General features: G+C 44.9%; 1 protein-coding gene across 7 annotated transcripts in view; it reads left to right on the plus strand.

Moving 5' to 3' along the window:
- MSRA (methionine sulfoxide reductase A) overlaps positions 1-25,365 on the plus strand; it is a 321,997-nt gene that overhangs the window by 124,335 nt on the left and 172,297 nt on the right. For all 7 annotated transcript variants that reach the window (XR_001156784.3, XM_012775454.3, XM_012775448.3 and 4 more), the window contains exon 2: positions 17,668-17,736. Coding sequence is in view for 6 of the 7 variants with exons in the window: in XM_012775454.3 (XP_012630908.2) it covers positions 17,668-17,736 (69 nt within the window). In the remaining variant the exon portion in view is untranslated. The remainder of the gene's footprint in view (positions 1-17,667; positions 17,737-25,365) is intronic.

Raw genomic sequence — 25,365 nt, forward strand, 5'->3', positions numbered from 1 at the left:
TTCCCTGCGCAGGAACGCCACCTGGGCTGGGCGCACGGCCTCCCTTTGGGGGGAGAGTTGCCCTCTAGAACATTGATCTGCCCCTGGAGGCACACACACCTCAGCAGGCTGTTTACAAATATCCCTTCTGTGCCCCAGCAATGCTAGACCTCGGTGCACGGGATCTGGTCTGCAGGTCCGACCTCTGGGTCCCAGAGTTCAAACTGTATCCCTACCAGGGAGAGGAGTTCTGGTCCTGATTCACCCACAGGGAGCCCAAGCTGTGTCTGTGTCTCTCAGCCTCTGAGTCGGCACCGTTCTCCTGGGGACACCGTGCCAGCAGCACCTGGGAGGGCTGGCGGGTAGGGAGCTCACAGTCTGAGTTCCCCTTAGTCAGCTGTAGGGTCCCAAAAGGGAAGGTCCCATTTCCTGGAGGTGCCTCTGGCTGGCGGCTGTATTGTCTCTCTGGGCAGCCGAGGGTAGGGTTGGCGGAGCGGAGGAGGAGGCAATATGGCGCCTGCTGCGCGGCTCAGGAATGTGCACACGGAGGTGCCCCGAGGGATTTGGGAGTCTGGTGCCGCGTCCGCTATAGGCTCACTGCTAGCTGGTGGCAGCCGTCTCTGGGCTGGTGTCCGCAGGTCTCCACCTGCTGGGGAGCCCACCAGCAGTCCCAAATGCAGGGGAGGGGAAAGGTGATTTATCCACCTACCCTTCCCGCTGGTCTCTGGGCTGCTCCGGCGGTCTCAGCTTCCAGTTCTCCTCCGTAGCCTCCTCCCGTGGAGTCTCCTGGGGTCTCAGGTAACCCTCCTTCTGGCCCTCATCTGCTGTATGCTCGCCTTCTTGCTTCTTTTTTCTAATTTCTGCTAGAATCTGTCTTTTCTGCAGAGACACTCTTTCTGGTGGTGTTTCTTGTCTGCCATCTTGATCCTCCTTCTCATTGTCTTGAGGTTTGTTTTGTCCCATTTGGAAATCAGGTTGTTCCAGTACCATTTGTTGGAAAGACTATCCTTCACTGATTGGATTATCTGAGCACCTGTGTCAAAGTTAAATTTTGCCCCCTCTATTCTGTTCCACTCATTCATTGATGGGACTTTCCTTATGTCAACACCACCCTATCTTGATAACTGTGACCCTATAGTAAGTCTTGAAATCAGGTAATAGAAGACCTCCAATTTACATTTCAAAATTGTTTTTGCTATTTTAGGTTTTCAATTTCTCATGTAAAATTTAGGTATCTCATTGATATCTATAATAAAACTTTCTGTGGTTTCCAGCAACATTGTGTTGAAGTACAAATTTATTTGGGGAGAATTGATATCTTATAGCTATGGAGTCTTCCAATCCATGAACATGGTCTTTATTTCTATTTATTTAGATATTTAATTTCTCCCGACAATGTTTTATACTTTTTAGAGTATGGTTCTTACACATATTTTGTTAAAAATCTCCCTAAGTATTTCATTTTATATTATGCTATTGTAAATAGTACTGCTTTTAAAAAGAAATTCAAGTTTCATTTATTTGTTGCTACTATGTAGAAATATAGTTTGTTTTTGTATAGTGGCCTGGTATTCTGTGATCTTGATAAACTTACTTATTAGTACAAATAGCTTTTATCCTTAGGATTTTTTATTAAATAATCATGCTGTCTGCATATACAGTTTTTCTTTTTTTGACTTTTATTTCTTTTTCTTGCCTTTTTGAACCACCTAGGACCTCTATACAATATCAAATAGAAGTAGAGTGTACATACTTGCTTCATTTCTAATTTAAGGCTGAAAACATTCAGTCTGTTATCATTAAATGATGCTAGCTGTAGGTTTTTTGCAGATATACCTTACGAAGTTTTCTTCCTAGTTTACTAAGAATTTTTTTTTTTAAATCATGAATAGGTGCTGAATTATATCAAATGCTTTTGTTAGCATCTGTTGAGATGATCTTTTTCTTTTTTGTCTGTTAATATGGTAAATTGCATTTATTGAGTTTTTTCAATGTTAAAACAACTTTGAATTCCTTAAATGAATCCCACTTGGCCATGATTATTATACTTTTTATATATTTCTAAATTTTTAATCTTATTAAAGGATTTTTGTGTCTCTGTTCATAAAGGAGATTTGTCTATAGTTTTATCGTGTTTTTGGTTCTGACATCAGGGTAATGTGGATCTTTATAAAACAAGCTGGGAAAAGTTCCCGCCTCCTCTATTTTTTAAAGGCGTTTATGTAGGATTGGTATTATCTCTTCCTTGAATGTATTTAGAATTTCCCAGTGAAAATATGTGAGCCTGAAGTTTTCTATTTCAGATTTTCTATTTCTTGTGCCAGTTTTGGTAATTTGTGTCTTTTGAGGTGCGTCGTCACTTATTAATTTGTCACCTCTCAGCTCCAAATATACCTTTCTATATAAGTTCTATGATAAACACAGGAATTTCTTTGGCATTTCTCATTTAAGGTGAGCATGACAGTAAGCATTCTCAGTAGAGGGTGCTGTGGGCACATTGCTGGAGGAAGTCTCTCCTGCCATTCCTGGTGTGGACCTGAGGACCTTGGGTGCAGTTGTCCCAGTCATGGGTCCAGAATGCAGTTGCTCTGCAACCTCATGTCCTGGTGGCAATTTTTCTGCAGTCCTCTCCAGGGAACCAGAGCCCACCTGCTGCCCCTGCCCGTGGCTGTAGCCAGCGCCTCTGCAGATGCTCTGAAGGCTTCCTGTCCTCGTCAGTGCCTGGAACCCTGTAGCTGCTGGTTCCTGACCACCTGCATTCTAGAGGGAGGCCAAAACTCACCCAGCAGCTCCAGCCTGGCCAAACCGGCAAACTTCTCCACCTTCTGGTGGCTCCACCACACTTCCTCCCACAGCCTGAGTCCTCCCAGGTCTCTCTTTCTTGCGTATGCCTCCTCCACCCTTTCATCCTACCGTGTTTCCCCGAAAATAAGCCCTACCCATAAAATAAGCCCCAGCAAGAGTTCTAAGCATTTGCGTAATAGAAGCCCTACCCTGAAAATAAGCCCTAGAGCTGGGCGTGGCTACGCAGCGCATCTGCACAACCCATGCGTTTCGTCGTGGAGCCGTAAAGAAGATGAGCAGCCCTTCTCATCCGCCCCATGAGAGCTCTGTTGCTTGACATGAGAGATTGGGGCCAATGGTTCTAAAGGAAATAGAGTTGCAAGAAATTCAGGATGGGATTTGGGGTTTGGAGAGTTATGATGATGTTCCAGAAGATGACTTAACTATATTTGAATAAATGTAGATTGTTGTACAATCTAAAAAAAATAACACATCTCCTGAAAATAAGCCCTAGGGTGTGTCTTCTTGAGGAAAAATAAATATAAGACCCTATCCTATTTTCGGGGCAACACGGTAGTTCGTACTGTTTATGTTAGATCCCCCTGTTAACCTGCTGTTCGGTTTCCATCTCCTGGTGGGAGCCACAGTGCTGCACCATTATTCCTTGTAAGCACTATTTGAGCTGAGGCTTTCGTGACCTGTGGTTTATGTCCTCGTTTTCAAGAAGGGTAGGAGACATTGCTGTGCCTTCAACTGGTTATTTTTTCTCCTTCCTTCACCCCACCTCACCTTATATGTTTTCAACTGGGACATACCTAAAATGGGGGAGAAAAAACCAGAGTGTGGTAAGTGGTATTTCTGCAGGAAATAAAGCTCAGCAATCAATAAACCAGGAAAACGGATTCCAGCATCACTGAAATGATCGGCTCCAGCTTTAGTCTCCCAGTGTTTCATGGCGGTTAGCTCTGCCTAGAGTTCCTTAAGCTACTGTGAGCACAGGATAGGATCTCGCTCTTTTGCCACTGAGAGTAGAGGTACTATGACCTCAAGCTGCTTACGGATGAAGCATCCAGGCTGATAAATAACCTCGCTCAATATCAGCAGCAATTTTAATTTTTAGATTTGATTTTTATTGCCATAGAAAAGGGAGAAAAACTATATTTCTTTACAGGTATCACTATGAATAGAAATAACCCAACCATTTTTTACACCTACCTAGTCAAAGTAAAAAGCCCCCAAACTCAACTAACCAATGCAGCTACCAAACAAAACAAAAAATGGGAATATTCTTCCCATTGCACTTAGGCCTTTGGCATGAATTTGAATTTAGCCTCTCTGGGAATTTTGGAAAAACATTTTTCATCATTGTTTTTGTAAGCCCTATGAGGCAGAGAGATAACTTCCCCAAACAAAACAGCAGGAAAAGCAACTAACAATCCCCTGGATAATGCAAATGAATAAAAATTGCCAGAATTATTGCAAAAGTGCTAAAAGCCCTACTTTGATATTTTATACACTATTCCTCAACTTTAGTGGTTCAGAAATGCCTATTTTAGCAATGCCAGCACACTAGGGAACAAAGTTTGTGGAGAAAATAAATTACAGGGAGAGAATCTCCAACTTAGAAATGGGTCATGTTCCAGGGGTTGATTTGTAAACCAGTTAGGCTGGAAATATATTTTTTCCCATGGAAATCAGGTCTATAAAAGATAGTTTGATTTTTCTGGCATATGTTATGAGTTTTCCCTTGCAAAAAACTTACATTATTTTCCTTTTACTAGAACACATTAACATATCGATTTTCCTATTGCTTTGTAATCAATTATTCCAAAATTCAGGTTAAGACAACAAGCATTCGTTATGCTACAGTTTTCTTGGGTGAGGAATCTGGGCATGGCTTAGCTGGCTGCCCCGGGATCAGGGTCCCTCAGGAGGCTGCAACCTGAGTGTCAGTTGAGCTACATCTTCTGAGGCTCATTAGTTTGGCAGCTGGCAGGCCTCCACGTCTTGCTACATGGGCCACTTCACAAGGCAGCCAGTTCCTTGCAGTGAGCTATGCAAGAGAGAACAGGGGACACCCAGGATGGAAGTCTTAGCCTCTAATCTACTCTCAGGATTGACCTTCTGTCATTGTTGTGTTCTGTTCAATGGAAGTGAATTACTAAGTCCAGCCCATGCTCAAGGGGAAAGGCATGAAGCTCTTCCTCTTGACAGAAAAGTGACAGGGAATTTGTGGCTGTCTATTTAGAGCTGGGGGAGCGTCTGCCCTCCCTGAGCCCTGCTGCCAACAGTGATGTTGAGAGCAGACCCTGCCCCACAGAGCCTTCAGATGAGACCACAGCCCGGCTAACACTTTGGTTGCAGCTAAGTGGGAGACCCTGAGCCAGGACCACCCAGCTCCATTTTCTAATATGAAATTAGACCGCTGAACTTAGAATTTACCTTGCAAATGGAACAGTGGTTTATTGTGCAGTGAGGGTTTTCCTTTTCTTCTTGGGAGGAAAGCTCTTTTCATGGTGATGAATGGTATAAAGTGGAGATTTCTGTATACAAGTAGGTTAGTAGCTGGGCCACTTGGGAAGGTAGTCAAATGTTCTCTCCCCCCCCCCCACTTGTAACCAGCTTGATCAGTATGAAAAGGCGTGTTCTTGATGTTATAGGTTAGAAATCAGAATATGGTTTCTCAGTTGGAACAGTATTCTCTAAATAGTGGCCAGGATCCTGGGCAGGAGCTATATTTGAGGCTCATCGTGGGTTGAGTGGGCCCTTGTGGGCTAGCTCACCACCACTTATAACAGCATGCTTGTGGGACAGCAATGCTATGTCATTCTATATCTCAGACATCCATCTCATAAACATGCTTTAACCCTTTGCACTCGCTTGCTTTTTTCTTGATTCCTTTATTCTACTCAGGATTTATTTTTTTAAATACCCCAGATTTTACAAAGCGTGGCAGCAGAATAAAAAACTGGAGTTTCTTTTCATACAAACTTATTTATTTGGATTTCTTTATATTTCAAATTATTGATACATTCAAAGAGTAATTTTAATCTCTATAATTTTTGCTAACCATGTTGAGTCACACTCGACATCTGAGTGCATAGGGCTAAGAGCCTGGCAGACCTATCATAATTGTACTCAAAATGAGATTTTCTGCAGGGCCTGTACTGAAGTCCTTTGATAGTTGAGCTATGTTGGGTCACAGTCATCATCTTCATTTCTAGAATTCTATGATCTTAATCAGAAGCTTCTGGAAACACTTGTTCAGAGTTAGTACATGAGAAACCTCTTTGGCCTGTCTTAGGCCCCCTTGAGCCCATATGCTACAGAGGCCTGACTGCCTTCCTGCTGAGACAGACGCCATTCTAGCCCGGGGCGGGTTCAGGGCAAGACTGCCTGCCTCTGCTGTCCCATGAGTGACATTTTCAGACATGACTCATCTTATTCAGCAATGCTCCCGTCAGTCATTAGAGAGCCCATCCAGGAAGCGCCCCGTCCTTTGGATACCCAAGTGTTTGCTTGAGCTCATATTCAGGGAAGACGTTATAACTGGGCATGCCTGGCACCGCCGTCTCTCATCTTTGCCCCTTCGTGAAGCTGAGCACTCAGAAGTGTGTTTGAAGAGCCACCCCTGTGTCTGCTAACTTCCCCGAGTGATGATGTTTTGTTTTGCATGCCCGTTTCCTACAAAGACAAGTATAAAAAAACATAAAGTGCCTTTCTGTATCATTTGTAGGAGCAGAGTTGAAGATTTTGTTCATTATGTTTCCTAATATGAATATGCACTGGGTTATCTTAACTTCCCTTAATTAGCCGAGGGACCAAGCCTGCTATCTCAGAGTGACAGGGCCTTACAAGAAATTTTTAGAGCAGCCGATTTACATGTGCTGTATCTCTAGTAAGAGCTGAACTTAGAAAAAAGATAATTGCACTGACTTACTGAAAATCAATTGAAGACTTCATAGCAAAAACATGATTTTTTTTTTTTTAGGGAAATATAAAATGTTTCAACTACTTTTAGAATTAGAAGTGGTGAATATCTAAGATAGATTTTAAAATATCCTTAGCTTCTGTTATGGAGGAAAATTGCAAGGGAGAGAGAAACAGAAAGAGTGAGAAGCAAGAGCAACAGAAATAATTCAAATAGTACCAAATTCCAGAAAGGCAAAATACTTGCTGATGTTCTGGTCTCAGTCTCTGTCTGTTTCCCTCTTCTAACAACAACAAAAAAAGGGTAAGCCCAGAAACATCTCTTATTTTTGAGTAAATAATCTTTTAATTCTAAGATTTGGAATGGTGGATCCTCTTAAAATCTTTTCCTTCTTAAAAAGAGAACAATTAACACATTGCTCCAGGGATAACAGACCAATTTTAGAGAGGAAATGGAGTGATATCTCTATCTGGAGGCCTTGTAGGGTACTCTAAATTACTTGGAATTTTAAAGCAGGGTTGCAGTTTAGCTACCCGATGATACAAATGGCAGCATCTTTGACATTCGCCCTGGGACTGGAGGCCACTTGAGCACCAGGCTGATCAGAGCTTGGTGGCTGCCTGCCCGGGGCTGCCAGCCCTCCTCTGCCCTGGGAAGAGGCTCCCTGTCTTCTGAGTGTTCATGTGGGTAGCAAAGACTGGGGACACTGAAAATGTTTTTTTTTAATTTTTATTTTAGAAAAAGCAATACACCGCATGAACAAAGGTCAAAAAGGAAAAAGAGTTATTTTTTCAAAACAAACTGTAGAATGCTATGTGCATTCTCCTGCACTTTCATTTTTTTCCCCTCCCAATTAACAGTGTATCTGGTAGATAGTTCCATATCTGTAACTATAGAGTTACCTCATTCTTTATAAGGGTGCATACTCTTCTGCAGCGTAGATTATTTAATGCAAAAGGTTGGTGCCAGTCTTTTTACAAACAATCCTGTAATGACAATCTTTGTATATGAGCATAACCTGTATTGTGGAAGCTAATCTGTGATGAACCTTGTTAATGTTCCAGGTCAATGTTGTATCTCTTTGTCAATATTTTATTCCCCTTAGAATCTTTTTTTTTTTTTTTTTTATTTTGGCATATTATGGGGGTACAGATTTTAAGGTTTCAATAAATGCCCATTTCCCCCCCTCCCCCCAACAGTCTGAGTCTCCATCATGACCATCCCCCAGATGGTGCACATCTCACTCATTATGTATGTATATACCCACCCCCCTCCCCCCTCCCCCCTCCCACCTGCCCAATACCCTATTACTGTAGTACCTATGTGTCCACTTAGGTGCTAGTCAGTTAATACCAGTTTTCTGGAGAATATATCTGGTGCTTGTTTTTCCATTCTTGGGATACTTCACTTAGTAGTATGGGTTCCAGCTCTAACCAGGAAAATATAAGATGTGCTATATCACCATTGTTTCTTAGAGCTGAATAGTACTCCATGGTATACATATACCACATTTTATTAATCCATTCTTGGATTGATGGGCACTTGGGCTGTTTCCACAGCCTTGCAATTATGAATTGTGCTGCTATAAACATTCGAGTGCAGGTGTCTTTTTTGTAGAGTGTCACCCTTAGAATCTTTTGTCATCTTCTTCTGAGCCCCAACAGCAGACAATAGTTTAATAAATTGGAGGCCTGTTGTTTTTAATGGGGAAGAGCCAGACTGAACAAATTCCACACCTGCAATTATTCCTCTTTCTTTCTTCTTAAAGTCACCTAATTTAGCTCTCTCTTCATTTCTAATGTCAAAAGAGAACCAAGACAAGTTTGCCTTAAGGTTTCTAACAAGAAACATTCCCTTTTTGATTAGAAGCTCCCATCAAGAAATGAAGTCCAAATTCCTTTTCATGAAAAACCAGCAGCCAGAAAGCCAATGGGTCTGCCCTTATACCACAGCAGGTCGGCTTTGTAGCGCAGATGGGACATTCAGGGGCAGAGGTTGGTATTGGTCTGGGTCAGATTGCGAGGGGACAGCTGGGACCAGCCAGGCTCAGGTGAGCGTTAGGCCGGGTCATTTATCACTGTCTGGGGGAGGGGGGTGAAGAGAGGGAGGGAGAGCCCCTGGACCACTCCTGCTCAGCTGCTGATTGACAGCTGACCTGACAGCGCCTCGTGCAACCTCCAGGCAGATGATGTCCCATCAAGGGACCACGTGCTCCCTGCTTTGGGCTGCTGATGAGTTCACAAGCGAACAAAGAAAGATGTGCCACATGCCACAGAGCTTCGCCAGAACCATGGCTGCCTCTCCTCCGTGGTGTCGTACGGACCTGCTTGTCCGAGCAGAGTTAGTGGTGCTCAGAGGTGCACGGTTAGGCTCCCTGGTGATGATGGGACATCACCTGCTTAGGTGCCTCGGTGGGCCTCGTGCCTTCACTGCACTGAGGGCCCCGGTGGCAGAGCCCACGTGAACAAGTGCTGGGGAGGGAGCAAGTGACTTTGCTTCCTCTACAGGTGGGGGGCCAGGCCCCGACACCTCTTCGAAGGGCAACATTTTTGAAACCAAGAATAATGAGTATGATTTCTGTGTGATTCTTTATAGGTATGCTTAACATTCGTCTTGAAGACCCGAGGTTCGTTTTAGAACCCACAGGAAGCGTGTGCCTTGGTGTGAAGGAAACCCGCCCGGGTGCAGCCGTGTATCTCAGTGCGCCTGTGTCTCAATGTCGTTGTTCATGAGCGTGTCCCCGGTCCCAGGCTGAAATGTAGACTTTCATCCTTGAAATAACCACATTGTAATTGTCATTTCTATTCTCAAGATGGTCTAATTTTGGTAGTCATTAGGAGTGGCTTGTGTGAAGGGGGGGGGGTTTCATGAAAGTCAGGTGGAAATTATCCATCAATTAATATTATAGTCGTATCACAGATGCCTCAATGAGACACAGTTGTTAAAGCGGTAATTAATAAAAGCGTTACAGAAGTGAAGATGGAACTCTTCTAAAAATGACATTAATGGCGACAGAGGGCTCTCGTTGGGATAGCCTCGCATGAATGGGGAACTCGGGAAGGCCTGATGGTGGGAGCAGCCGAGGCTTTGTGAGCGGTGGGCGTCCGTGTGTCTGAGGGGTGGGGCGGGTGTGCAGGTTGGTGAAGGGCAAGAGAGGGCAGTTTGGTGTCTTCCTCTCAGTGTCACTGGCAGTACGTACGTGTGGTGCCTGGCACATACCTGTTTGCTAAGTGCGATGGGGCGTGGCCAGAATGTGGATCCCTGGGCCTTGACTTCCTGGGGCACAGACTCACTCTGGTCCGGTCCGCTGTCACCCTGCGCTGGCCGTTCCGCACACGCCCCCCCGCTGGTTGATAAGCTCACCCGGGAGCCCTGCCCCGGCAGGAGTGATGACGTGGCCCTCACCAGAAAGGATTTCTTAGAGCGGCGGCGGCCGGGTTGAGCTCCCCTGCCAGGCCCCGCACAGCTCGAGCCCGCGTTGCTCGGCAGTTTCTTAGACAGCAGAGGCCGAGAGGGTTCTAGGTACGCAGAGAGCTGGAAAGAACAGGCCCTCGGCGGAGCCTTTATGTGGGAGGCAGGAAACTGCACGTTGGTTATTTTCATTTAAGAGAGGTGGGCTGCTTTCTCTTTTTCTTTCTGCTCTAAGAAAATGACTTCTGGAGCTCCCAAGAACACATTTGCGTTTTTACAGCTCGCATACACGGCTGATGGGGCTGGCTTGCTTCCTTTGCAAGTGTTGTTTTTTATGATAGTTTCTTTTTTTCTGCTACTTCTTATCATTTACTGATTATCAAAGAAATACTTGCTTAAGGAAAATTTGGAGGCACCTAAAAGTGTAAATAAAGAAGGAAAATCACCCATAAACCAGCATACGGAGGCAGCCGTTATTATATGTGTGCTGTGTTTCCTTCTTGTCATTTTTCTTTGACTTTGTCCTTTACTTGATTTGAGTATGACACTTTTTTGGTATCTTGCTGCCTGAGCCAGGTGTCAGCTCCTTCTCTGGCCGAGAGGTTTGCGGCTCCTGGAGCAGAGGGAGGAAGGAGCCTGGAACCGTGTGGATGGACGCAGTTAACTGGAGGGAGGCGGCGGTCAGGGCGCGAGGAGAAAGTCCTGAATGACACACGAGTTGTTTTCAGTGCTGCCATCTGACACTGTTCTCATCTGATTGTTCCCTGGTTGTCCCTAACGTACCTTGTGTTTTGGGGGCAGCCATTACTTGCAGGCAGTTGCTAGTCTCACACATGGCAGGCAGTGAGGGCTGCCTGCCCCTTTTAGAGCTTTGAGAGCGAATGAAGCTCACTTTCTACGTCCAGAGCAGTTGGGAACATTGGTCCCACTCCCACCATGGCCTTGGTGGAACATTCTATGTCTAGTCTCTCCTTGTCATGGGTTCCAGCTACCCTGTTGTCACCTGCCTTACGGGTCTGTGAGGAGCACTGGGACTTCCTGGGACACAGGATGGGTGAGGGTTGGCCCCAGGGCTGAGCAGCCCCCTCCCCCCTGCCGCCCGGGAACTCACCCACCACCATGTCCATCCCCATCTGTCCCCTCCTGACACACAGGAACATGCTATTGAGACAAAACCCACTCTTGGTTAACTTTTACTTTAAAACACTGTGGCCCCCAATTGCAGGGACTGTAAGGGATGAAAACAATGTAGAGCAAGTGCCTCTGGGCGTGGGCAACTGCAGGCGTCGTTTCCTCTCCCCCTCAGTGCCCCTGGAGGACCTGAGTGAGCCAGTTCATCACTGGCATGCTGCGGAGGGTGCCTTGGGCAGGGTCGGGGCCAGGGGCACTCGGTCAGTGTCCTCGATGGTCCTGCCACTGGACACGGAGAGGCTGGTCCAAGGCAGGGCTTGTGGGCCACGTAGGAATGCTACTTAGTTCCAGTCTGACTTGTACTGTGGGACGCCATGACTCTGCGACCTTGAGAAAGAGCCTCGGAGAAACAGACAATGGGAACAACAGTGAGACTATAGTTTGTTTTGGGGTCGACAGACTTTTATGGCCATATTAGTGAGATCGATGCACTTTGCTCCGGCCCCACTGCGGCCCTGCTCTGTGCCGATCAGCTTAGTAACAGCTTGGATGGCCGGGGGTAACATGCGGTAAGTGAGTCGGACTGCTCAGTGGTGTGACGTGTGGGTCGGGTGGTCACAGGGTTAGCGACACAGCCGGGAGGGGCACATGCTTCTTGCTGCCCAGCATCTCTGAGGGTTTAGTCTGATCCAAGGCTCTTCCAGTCCTGCAGTGATGCTGGTTGGATGCTCAGTGGCTGACCAGGAGCCTCAGGGCAGCGGCCGCTGTTTCTGGAATCTCCAATTTGGTGGTGTTTCCTTGGCCACCCAGTCAGGAGGAAGCTGGACCTACACTCCTGAAAGCTGATGGTCTGGGGACCCACCTTCCTGTACCCCCACTTACCTGCCATTTACTGCCCCCCCCACTTTGCCCAGAAGATAAGAATTTTTTTAGCTGTCCCCGTTTGAGCACAGGACGGGGGGCCCATCCCTGGCTGACTCATCCCAAATTTGCGTCATTGGAGGTTCACTGTTTGTGTGCAGTTCTACCATACCTTTTGCAAGGAAGAAAACAGTCATAAAATTTGAAGTGGATTAGACATGCTCAAAACAAAATAAAAAGCAATATCAGGATCATCTTCTAAAGCTTTTCGAGAGCATGTCCTCCAATTCCCCTTCAAAAATCTCTACGAAAGTTGACTTTGACCCAGTCTAATTAACCTCTGTGCTCCTCAAGCACTAGGCTTTTAAGATAAATGAAAATCTATTCTTCGTCCTCATGTACCCTTGGCAGAGGACGAGTCAGCACCATCAGCAGAGGTTGTCCTCCTGGAGCATGTGGCTTTGGAACGTGCCCCCGTGGAGCAGAGAGAGGAGCAGGGACGTGTGCCCAGCCGGCCAGATGGGAGGCATGCGCCCTGCTGTGGCTGTCAGAGACTGTCCTGTCTCCACGGCACACTCTGCTGGTAGTCAGGCGCTGGGACCCAGTCACCGGATGGCTTTTCCGTTTATGTCTGTGGTGACACATGCTGCCAATTTTGAAACAAAAAATTTATAAATGCTGTTTAAGTTCCCAGGTTAGTCTACTTCCTACCCCCCATCTTATTTAAACTATATGAAGAGTTTAAAAGATCTCTTCTTTGGCCTCCAGATACTTGCCTTAGCAGAGTTTCAATGGGAAAATGCCTTTAGAAACTCCACCTTGGTTTCCAGGAATAGAACTACCATTGCTCGATTTTAAAGAGCGTACCATTCTCTCATTATGGAATGGGAAGAAGCTCTCAGATCCCCGCCCCATATTCTTTTAAAGCTGTTTGTAGAGTTTGGAAGATTTTCAGGGGGGTTTTATTGCAATGTATTGTGTAGAAATGAGGGAAAAAATGACTTCTTCCTTTGGGCGGTCTTTCTATTTTATTCAGTTAGACCAGGAATGGCAAAATGATTTAATCGCACAGGCCACCTCTAAGCAGTAAGAGACTCACTCTGTAGGGGGGCTATGTTGAGAAAGGATTTTGTGACATTTGGGGATTGTGGAAGTGTGCTCTGGTTGATTAGTGATGTCTGCCACGGGCACGGAAAGGGAGCATATGCAGATATTGGTGTCATGTATTTGCCATTCCTGACTCAAATGTTGTGAGAAATAAAGTTCACATGTAGATGATAATACTAGCCTAACAGGTAGTATTTGCAATATACTGGACACTCTTCTAAATGCTTTTGATATTTAGTTTATCTAATTCCCCAAACAACACAGCAGGTAGGTTACAAAGGAGGAAACGGGTGTAACAAGGTTAGGTGACTAAGCCAGGCTCGAAGACTGGGAAGGAGAGGGCTGAGACTCACAGGCAGGTCTCGTTCCAGAGCCTATGTTCTTACCTGTGGCCACTGCACTATCTCTTGCTGCCAGTGCTGTGTCTCCCGTCCTCAGGACTCAGCTGTATTTTAGAAGGAAAGTGCGAAATCGAGTTTACAGAACCTGTCACCCTTGGCCTCAGGCTCTGGAATGAAAGACAAGACAGAGGGCCCAGGGGGACCTCTTCTGTGAGCAGGGAGTAGCAGACAAACTTTGTGCATCCTCTCCTAGTTCATGGGTATTTCTGTCCTTTCCCTCTGCCCCAGCGTCCCAGTGGGAGTGGGCAAACCGGAAACAGAGGAGGTATGGGCATTGCCGGAGTGAAACAGGAGTTCCTGTTTGCCAGCTATCTGGCTGGGGACCTATTTCTCAGTAGCCATTTTCTTTTTCTTTTTTCTGTTTTTTTAAATTTTTTTGAGATAGAGTCTTACTCTGTTGCTCAAGCTAGAGTGCCGTGGCATCAGCCTAGCTCACAGCAACCTCAAACTCCTGGGCTCAAGCGATCCTCCTGCCTCAGCCTCCTGGGTAGCTGGGACTACAGGAACATGCCACCATGCCTGGCTAAATTTTTCTATTTTCAGTTATTTGGCTAACTTCTTTCTATTTATAGTAGAGACAGGGTCTCACTCTGGCTTAAGCTGGTCTCGAACTCCTGAGCTCAAGCATTTCTCCCACCTTGGCATCCCAGAGTGCTAGGATTACAGGCGTGAGCCACTGCACCCGGCCACAGTGGCCATTTTCAATGATTACTTTTACATAAGGGACACATGTACCTATAAAGGTATGTCACAGTCATGTGATGCATAACAACGTTTCAGTCTACAAGGGACTGCATATACATGGTGGTCTCGTAGGATAACGGACTGAAAAATTCCTATCACCTAGTGACATTTGTATCAGAATGTGTCCCTGTCAAGTGACATATTAACAGTGTGTATATGTATTTTTAATGTATCTTTTATAATGGCTAAAGAGAGACTTCTTAGTGCCATTTACTTTATTAACTTAATAAATACTTACTGGACATCTGCTCTGTGTCAATATGCTGCTCTAGGATGCTCTAGGGTTGTGGAAATGGTGGTCCCAAAGAGATCCAACCCCTCCCGTCCCTGAGCTTACAGTCTGCTGGTAGATGCGGTCCTCGTCCAAGTGGTGACATGAGTGTAGAGCGCAGCTCTGGGGAGTGCTTGGTCCCCAGAGATCAGGGAGGCTGCAGCAGAGAGATAAGGGACCAGGTGACTACACCATGCAGCTCCCTGAAGGACGTGCTAGCGAGTGTTGACTTTGGCCTAAGAGTAATTCCCAGCCGTGGCAGATGGGAGAGGGGGTTGGGAAGGTTCCCTCATGTGATTGGATTTTTTTCCTGTGGAAAGATAACTGTGCTGCCTTGGGCAGACGAGTGGGGTGAGGGACGTAGAAGAGTTAGAAGGCGGTTGTAGGAGCGCAGACAGAGCGGTCTCGATGGTTGGCTCCGGGGCAGTTTGAACGGTGAAGGGAAGAAGAGGAGGGCTGGTGGAGACGGGTGGGAGGTGAGATCCACTGGATTCGGGGTCAGAGTAGATGTGGTGAGTGAAGGAGAGAGAAGGGGCGAGGATGATGGAAAGTAGGAGGGTGGTGGGCCTGCTTTCCAGGCAAGGGATGCGGGAAGAGAATCGAGACTGGGATGGAAGGCCATCTTGAGTGCTTTGAAGTGCCCCAGAGCAGATGTGAAATAGGGCGCACGTTGTACTGGCATGTGTATTGTTTCAGCTGGGCTAGAGACAGCCTCCATGGACAGTCCTGAAGCCAACTACTGTGGAAAACATCTAAAAATCTATAATTTTGTTGATTTTTAAAAATTCAAACATATTTTCATTCTAGACAATAAGAAAAGAATCTAAAAGTGACAAAGGAAACTGATAAAAATAAACCTCTTGCATAATCTCCCTATTTTCATTTTTGTGTGTTTCTCTGCTAGTCCTTTCCCATAAGTATTCATATTTTAATTAGTTGTCATTATAATCTACATAGAAGATGTAATAGGATTGTTTTCCCTTATCATTAGCTCACATATTTCCCCACATTTTGATATTATCTGTCAATGATATATTTAAAATATGTTGCATAATGTTCCATTCATTTGACAAATCATAAATGGTACTTTTCTAAGCAATTTTCTCACTTTTGGCTATTTAGTTGATTTTAAGATTTCATTATTGCAAGTAATACTTTAATAAATATTATGAGCATCTCCTATTTTTCCTCTTGCATTTTTCCTCATGTTACATTCTTGCAAGCGAGATTAGTGGGTTACAGAGTTTGAATGGGTTTCCCGCTCTTGATGTGGGCAAAGGCGTTTTCAAAACCACTAAGGGGTGCTATGGGGTCCTGACCATAGGACAGAGCTTTGACCTCCACACGGAGGCTCACCATGTTTCTTTGAATTCACCAACTAGCAGTCCTACCCATACTAGTGAGTGCTTGCCAAGGTCACCAGGGACCTTCAATCACGCGCCTGCTAGTTGTACCAGTCTGACCCACTACCTTGCACTGGGAACCCCAGGCTAGCTCCTTGCCTTCTCCCAGGTTTTCTGTCCTAGGGCTAATGCCACAATTACTGTAGAACAAGTGAGAGCCCCTGAACAGAGCTGATGGGATCCCCACGGATTGTCTGAACTGCACTGAGCCCCGTGAGCCTTCAGGGTCTGCAGGACTTGTAGTGGTGCTGCAGAAGCTGCCTGGGGTCCCTGTGGGTTTAGAGGGGTGCTTGAGACCTTCCACGACCTGGTCCCAGTCTTGATGCATCCTTCATTGCAGCTGCTTGTGAACATAGCACCTCCACTGCACCAGGCTGGATTGTGCTCCAGCCCTCACTCAAGTTGCTGCCCCCCCCCTTTGCAAACCCCGCCTCTCCTTTATCACTGCCGGAGTGGCAGTTCCGTCACATTATGCTCTGACTCCCCGACTTGCTCTCCCTCTGCTGCAAGCTCCTGCAGTCCCATCGGTCCACATTCCAAGACTAGCACATGATCGTGAGCTTTCTGTAACATTTGTTTCTGGAATGTTTACTTCTGGAAGATAAATGTGCTCTCTTCAAGGGCAGGAACCATGTCATCCTTCCCGAGACCCCTTAGGGCCTGGCTTTAGTGCTGAGGTCATGTTAGGTCAATGCAACGTGAATCATTAAATCAAAACGTGCTCGATGATGCAGTGTGAAGCGTATTAGCTATCCCCTTTTTGTATGTATTTTCTATATAAATGCTCATATTCAAAGCTTGCTGAAGATACTGTTAAAATACTCATAGATGGGACATACTCAGACATTCTCTATTGGTGACAGTTTGGGGCTGTGAGAACAAATGAATGCTGGAAAACCATGACCTGGTCGCTTATTATTTCTAAGCCCTTGACATGCATGAGGGTGGGCAGATGATTGTTGGGAGGACCTGGGAGGTAAAGGGCAGTGAGAAGTTCTGGAACATCCATCTGGCCCTTAAGAAAGCTGGTGTTGTTAGCCACTAGGAACAGAGCTTGGACTGCAGTGAAATGGCATGTTCTGCTGTTGTGTTCCTTATAACACTGGTCCCAATGATTCTCTGCTCTTTTTACTTCCCATTTTAAATACTGATTGTCCTGTCTCATCGTATATTCAAAAAATAAATAAATAAATAAATAAATAAATAAATAAATAAATAAATACATACTGATTGCATCATTGTTAAGAGTTTTCGGGGTAAAGCCACCCCCAGTTCAGCCTGGAACCCAGAGCTTCCCTTGTTCCCCAGGGAAGGCAAGGAGCCTGGCACAGTGGCCTCTGGCCAGGAGTCAGGAGCATTCAGGCTCCTGGCCCTGTTGTCATCGACTGTCCAGCTCGGGTACAAGCTCAGGCCCCTTGGTATACTCCTTAGTAAAACAGCATACCTGAACTCGATGGTCTCTAAGGCCCTTCTGTAACTGACATTAAAAACAAAATAATTGAAACTCGAGCATAAGCTTTGGTGCATTTGCAACTCAAAATGAGAAATAGGCTCACTGACACATTTAATGACATGTGTTAGTACGTGTGTAGAACTTTGCACTTAAACTTACATTTCTTTCTTTCTTTCTTTCTTTTTTCCTAGCCAAACATCATGTCAATGGCAACAGAACAGTCGAACCTTTCCCGGAGGGAACACAGATGGCTGTATTTGGTAAGATATCAACTCTGAAAGAAAACCCAAATTGTGTGCAAAGACTAGTGCCAAATTTCTTAGTTTTAGCAAGTATCCGCAGGGCTTCAAAATCTGGGCTCTTCTAGATATTTACAAGTCATTACAGCCAAGAAAACTATCAAGTTCTTAGTAATTTCTGGGATCAGAAAAGCTTTATTCTATAGAATTTAGTCTGCTTTCTTTTCTCATTTTGACAACCCAAATATCAAACTGAGTATTTGCTATTTCTTATGTCCACACTGTGAATTAACCCTGCTAATTTAGAGTTCTAGAAAGGAGGGATTTTGTTTCCCCACATGGATATATAACTTTGTTAAAGGCTGGCATTCAAGTAGTTTTGACTTGTTATTCCACAAAAATCAATCTAATTGAATGATCTTTTTCTTATCCATCATGAATTGAGCACATTCCTTAAGAGAAAACGTTAATTAAAAATGTTTTCAGCAGAATAAAGTCCAATCCCACAGTGCATACCTACAACGCATAATAATGTGATTGAGCAGAACTTCTCTGTTAAATTCCAAACCATTTGGTAAGGAGGTCCTTTTTAATCCATGTTTTCTCACCTCGGCATGGAATGTCACCTAAACTGCCTTCACAATGTCTCTGTATCTGGCACTTTCTTTGCCTGCCTTCCTTTCTCTCTCTTTCTCCCTCTCCTCTCTTCCTCACCTGCCTTCCTTTGGATCTCCCTTCCTCCCTCCCTTCCCTCCAATAATGCCCTGGGGCCCATCCCTGAGTCAACTGGGGAGCGCCACCTCTGTCCTTTGGAATTTTAGCTTCCTTTTCAACTGTCTCCCCGGGTTCCTTCCCCTGAGCCTTTAGACAGGCTCTGTGATGTCTTCTTTCCTAGAATATGTGAGGTCCCCTGACTATGTGCCTCCTGCAGCCTCTATCCCACTCTGGTCCTGATGGCAGTCTCCTAAGAGGGCACAAAATTGCTTTGAAGCATCGAAGTGTGTTTGAACTGGAAATTAGCCTCGGAACAGTCTGGTCCTTAAATTAGCACATTCAAGATAGAACATTCCCTTAATCCCAGAGACGGAACCAGAATTAGTAATCAGCGAGGATTAGCAGCTGGAGAATTACGAAACAGGAGCATTGTTTCTACCTGACTGTTGACAAATCTTACTCTGTGTGGGCTATCACCTTTTAAAATGCACCCATCAGTGATTAGAAATCATTATGCTCAGAAATTTACCTGGAGAATTTGATTTTGTAGAAGGCATATCATGGACACTCTAAAATTTGTGCTAAAATGTTTGATTTGTTAACTTTCCTATCCTAGCATGGGGTCTGTTACCATGGGACAGAAAATGTCATAAATATAATGTTCAAAGGGTCCTTTTGATGATTTTTTTCCCAGTCTTTCAGATTTGCCAACCCCTAGACATATTAGAGACTAGGTCCTGGGTCATATTGGAAATGTAAAATGGCACTGACCTATCTTAGCAGGTTTCTCTCTGTTGTGATATTTCAGGGCAGATCCCTGTTTTCTGAAGGGCAGATCCAGTACCAGACGGGCTGATGACATTGACTATAGCATTGGCAATGTCAGAGAATAAGGCTCTGTGGCAAGATTTATTTATTTATTTTTTTGTTGCAGGTTTGGTTTACAGTGGCTTACTAAAAGTCCTAACCCAAAGCCTGCATTGTTTGACTTTGGGCGAACAACTTCCCCTCTCCAAGCCTTTGTTTTGCAGTGAGAGGGCTGATGGGATAAGCTCTGAGACCTCTGCTGCTCTGTCCCTTAGATTCTTCTGCCTCTTACGTGTTCAGGACCAAAGGCTCTTCTGGCTGTAGGCAGCCCCTGGGAAGCCCACTGTGAAAGGCCAACACGTGCTTTTGAAGGAGATGAATCATGTGCATAATTTCTACTAGTTGACGATATATAAAAGGCAAAATTATACAGATCACAAAATGGAATACGTTTGACATCTAAGAATTCTTACTTTAGAACTTCAGTTTGGCTCTTCCAGATACTTAAATTAAGGCCCTATTTTGGTTAAGTATATGCAAGCATTCCATATTAATGTTTTCAAGACTGCCCTACAGTGCAATGAGACATTTTGGGGGTTGGAGGGGTGGGCTGCTGCCATTCTGGGTTATCTCTGCACTGACAAGAGCCGAACTTAGCATGGTGCTTGACTCGTCGGGCTATATTGGGCATTGCATCTTGCCCGCACCTTGCAAGGCTGGTGGGCTCGTGTAGTCCTCTTCTCAGTGAGATCACATGACTTATCCAGAGTCACCTGGCCATCTAAGTGGAACTAGAGTTTGAGCCCAAGGCTAATTGACCCTGAATCCATGTTCTTTTCACGATGTCCCCGGACTCTCTCTGCATTGGTTGACGGTGCCCTGGGAGGGCCTGGTAGCTTCAGAGATGCCTTTCAGCGGGATCCACGCACAAAAGCATGATTTCCAGCCAAGCCAATTTAGCAAATTGATTTGCAAACTTCTATGCATTCCCAGAGTGCTCTGAAGGGTTCTTGAGATGCAGCCTTTGCCGGGAAAACGCTGCTTGGGGCAACATCTCCTACTGTTCTTATTTTTTCCCCATTTGATTTTAGTAGCCTGTATTAATGAACGGGAGACTGTCTTCCATCTCCTTGACCGCGAGTTACCCAAAACCGTGATGGCACTTTGTACTTGTCCAAACCCATTCTTCAGCCTTGGTGGGGCGGGTGTGTTAATAGTTTATGCCAAAATTGTATCACCAATTACAGTTTCATTCTCTAGTGGTTAATCATTTGAATGGAACTTACAGCAAGCTGTATATGTAGGGACTTTGGAATTCAGTCCACTCCGCAAGGGACCACTGAACTGCCCGCGAGGCTGTTAGATTAGAAGGGTAGATAGAGCGGGGGATAAAGGCATTCCAGTGTGAAAAATTATGAATGTATTCTATCAAGGGATCAGAGAATATATGGAGTGGTTCCTTTAAAAGCTGTTCCTGGCATACAGTCTTCACAGATTATTTTTAAATCAAGATGTCCATGTTTTCCAGGTTTTCTTTTGTCGTCCATCAGTCATTTTTCCCCCGGTCTTGTTTTCCTGCCCCCACAGCTCTCAGGCCCCTCTGCACGCCCCGTCTCCTTTGCACTTTCGGACAATGGCAGCGGAGGTAATAGGCTCTTTCCTCCTGGGGGGCTGCTTCTGTGTGCCTGTGACGTCGCCTTTCAAGCCGGCAGGAGCCCTTTCCCCACAAGCCGGAAAAGCGGGACTGCACATTTCTCAATTACTCACCGCCTTTGTTCCCGGCGGCTGAGAGTGCCCCGTGGCTATCACCCCTTTAATCCTTTCCCCGGCCCTGTGAAGTGGGCAGCGCTGTGCTCTTTCATAGGCAGACAAACTGAGGCCCCCAGAGATGAAAGTAGAGGGAATGCATTCTCAGGTAGGAGAACATCTTTTGTTGCCACCATGCTGTGCCTGTCTCAGAAAGGTTTCTTCCAGTTTTCGGTATCTTAATGAAAGTGACATCACATGGGCTGTGGGCCATCCTGTCCACGCAGAGGGCTGGGCTCCAGCCCTGCCACGGAGGTGGCTCTCATGGAGCATGGAGGGGCGACTCCTTATATTAAAAATATGCCACAGTCCAAAAGATTGGTCATTTCAAACTACAAGCTGTTAATTGAGAAGGGTGGAAGATGGAAGGCAGGGGATTCCAACCTTCATTGGAGTAGATTTTAAGTACAATTTACAAAAATAAAATGTTTAAGACTTTAAAATCCTTGGCATAAATTTGTCACCCAAACCAGGACACTTCTGAGAGTGGAAGGGGGTGCTATTAAACATTATATTGAAATAATGAGGTATACCCACGGAGGGCTTCAGGCAGCTGGGATATAATGTCACCCTGTAATGAGATTGTGTGTTCTAAAATATTGCACCAAGAATAGTAAATACACAATGAGTTGAGTAGAAATGGAAAAATAATGAGCTTAGATATACAAAATGAAGCGAGTGAATGAAAAAATTGCAATGCTGTAGACTTAGATTATATGTAATATAGCATCAACACTAGGAGTTATGCTAGCTTTGAAGATTTTAGTCAATAAAGATTGTTTTATTCTTTCTGAGTGACTTCAAATTAAAAGCTAATTCATAATTGTAAAAGCTGGTTCAATAAGAGTAGGAGGATTGATCTGATTATACATTTGTAATTTTCATATTATACTAATACTGCCCAGTGATGTAGGGTGACGAGCTCCCCGTTACTTGAGGAATTCAAAAGATAGAGTGATAATTCCTTACCAATGGGGAAGTGGGGTTATATGGCCTTTAAGATCCTTTCTTCTCAACTAATGAGAATTTACTTTGTTTCAAAATATTAAAATGCTGCTTAAAAAATTACTCCTCACTCAAAATTCTTTGATCCTGTCATTTAGAAATGCACATCTGGGCTGTTTGGTGCGAGGTAAGGTTGATACAGGAAGAAACCTTAATGTTCAGAAATTTTGATACCAAGCAGAAGCACATCAGTGAGCACTTGGGTGGTTGTGGGTTTTTAGGATCCCAATAGCCTGACAGCAATGTCTCTGTGACCTCAAACCACTCCAAAGCACGTTGTCCATGTCAGATTCTCTTAGGGCTCTTCAAACAAGGGGGAAACAAAAGCCAGCCCATGACATCAGGAAAATGTGTTGATGGCTTGTTACACATCTCTGCTGACAGCCAAGGGTCCGAGCGTTCTCCGGACCTTTCCTCGAACCACTGTGTGGAAGGACTGAGCCCAGGGCAGGCGGCTGTCAGAGGCCCCGACATGGGCCCAGAGGAGAGCGAGATCAATGTCTGCAAGATGAACCAATCACAAGACATTTTTCCCCCTTGACTTGAATGGGAGGTGATTTTTGAAACATCCCCAGCTATTTGTCTGCTGGCCAAGAAAACAGCATCGGAAGCAGCAGGCAATATGTCAGCCTTCAAAGGAAAATATATTGGTGTCTCATCGGCTCGAGTCCAGCGTGATGTTGGTAAATAACCGAATCCCGGTGTGGCATATTTCTCCCTGAACCTTGACTGAAAACCACCGAAGCCCATTCTGTGAGCTGCAATGTGGCAGTCACTTGTTCCAGGAAAAAGGCCAGAAAGAATGACTTTGAAATGTGTTTATAATTAACCGAACAATCCAAATTCATGAGACTGTTAGAACAGCAGGCTGCTAACTGGTGCAAACGTCTTAAATGGGGATGTACTTGGAGGGAGACAGAGACAGGCCTCCCTCCCCGGTTGGTTCGAAGCGCCTTTCCTGGGTGATAAGTGGTCCTGGGAGACATATTTTGAGATACATTTTATGTATCTTTTTCCTGTGCACGATGATCTCAAATTTCATTTTCTTCTTGAGGGTGGAGAGGTCAGATAATTACATGGAAGGAGAAAGATCTTTGAAAGCCCGCATTGAACATCCCTTTGGGTTTGTAAGGCATCGCCGGGGGTGGTACGGCTACGCACCCTGGTCCAGAAAGGGACAGAGTCAGAGAGAAGGGTGATGACGGGGGTGTGTACTTAGTGTACGGGAAGGCAGAGTGCAGGTGGGGGTTTTCTGTGCTCGGAGGGTGCAGCTGAACCCACTATAGAAAGGAGTCAATGAAGTAAAGCTTAACGAGTAAGCGTTTCACTTATTCAGAGCTCACTCGCCCATCGACCTCAGCCACTGGGACGCAGGTCAGAACCAGGAAGTGAGCCCTTCCCCGCAAAACAGTTGCAGGGTCGTCTATAAAGAATTCGGAATTCCCAGAGGTTACCTGGAGTCGCATAAACCTTGTTGACTCCGGACAAGTTTCTTTCCCCCTCCAACCCGCACTCCCGCTCTGTGAAATGAGGGGCAGGCTGTTTGCTTCCCAGGGTTGTTGTCGGGGTCTCCCGAGACAATGCATGCAGCAAGGCACTCAGCACACGTGTGACAGGAAGCGTGCTCTGAGATCCCAAGTGCAGTTGAACATTGGAAAGAGATTTATTTAATGTATTGTATAAATATGGAAGAAACTTCTTAACTTTCTATAGAGACAATACACTCAACAGGGCAGGAGAAACAATTATATTTCAATTGCTTCTCTGTTAATTAACTTTTTTAAAGAAGAGAGACACAGATATGGGGAACAACAAAAATTTTAAAAGTTACTCATTATTCGATTTAACCCAACTAGCATTCTTAAGAAAAATACTGAGTAATTATGGATTGAATGTAGATAACATAAAGTATAATATTTTTTCTCTTCCTCTCACTCTCCCCAGTTATTTATCTTGGGCCTTGTTATAAAATAGGCGAAAGGAAAATTAAAATATATACAAGACACAGTAAGAAAACATACATTAAAATTAGGGAAACATTAGGCCAAACGAAAAGAAAGTGAATGAAATATCAAAAGAATGTATATCATCATCTTATATAAATTATAAAAATTGGCCACAAATTGGCTCTATGATTCCTAGCAGCAACATGAAGAAATGTTGGTTGGTTGTATGATTGGTTTCATTTTTTTTTAAAATTGTCGTAAAATAAGCAGAATATAAAACTCACCATCTCAACCATTTGTAATCATACCATTTGTAAGCATATAGTTCAGTGGTGTTAAGTACATTCACATTGTTGTGCAACCATCGCCACCATTTATCTCCGGGATTTTTTTATCTTCCCAAACTGAAACTCTGTACTCATGAGACACTAACTCTCTACTCCCCTCCCCAGCCCCTGAAAAGCCCCATTCTACTTTCTGTCTCTATGGATTTGACTCTAGGTGCCTCATGTAGGTGGAATCATTCAATATTTCCCCTTTTGTGACTGGCTTATTTTACTTAGTGTAATGTCTTCAAAGTTCATCTATGTAGTATATGTTAGAATTTCCTTCTTTTTAAAGGCTGGGTAACATTCCATTGTGTGTTGTCCACATTTTGTTTATCCACTCATCTGTCCATGGGCACTTGGGTTGCTTCCACCTTTTGGCTGTTGTGAACAATGCTGCTATGAATACGAGTGTACAAATACCTCTTCAAGCCCTTGCTTTCAGTTCTTTTGGTGAATATACCCAGAGGTGGAACTGCTGGAGCACATGGTAATTCCGTATTTAAATTTCCGAGGAACTGCCAGCCCATTTCCCACGATGTCTGTCCTTTTACATTCTCACAGCAAAGCATAAGGGTTCCCACTTCTCCATATCCTTGCTATTTATTTTAAAAATAATTATAGCCATCCTACTGGGTGTAATGTGGTGATTGGTTTCAGTTTTACTCACTGATACTGAAAGTGTACATGTTTGGGGGAATACTAAAGTCTCCTCATTCTAGAACCAAGAAGAAGTTTCTTTCAAGGGTACGTATGGGGGTGACACCATGTATTGCAAGGGCGTCAGCCCCACTGCTGACGGCACGCGTGCAGTGGGCAGCACAGGGGTCTCGGAGGCCATGTGTCACATTTCTCTGCTCTTCGGACTCAGGACAACACCCTTCCCCAGGACGATTCGGTCCATGCGCCCCTGCAGGTGCCAGGGTGCCAGCCTGGTAGCTCTGGCTTAACCCACGAGTTAGGCGCATGGTAACTAACACAATCGCAGGACTAGGCATCTTTAGGGAGTTTTCTGTCAATATTTCTCTTAGTTGAGTTTTAAAAAG

Source organism: Microcebus murinus, chromosome 24 (genome assembly GCF_040939455.1).
Source record: "Microcebus murinus isolate Inina chromosome 24, M.murinus_Inina_mat1.0, whole genome shotgun sequence".
NCBI lineage: Eukaryota > Metazoa > Chordata > Mammalia > Primates > Cheirogaleidae > Microcebus > Microcebus murinus.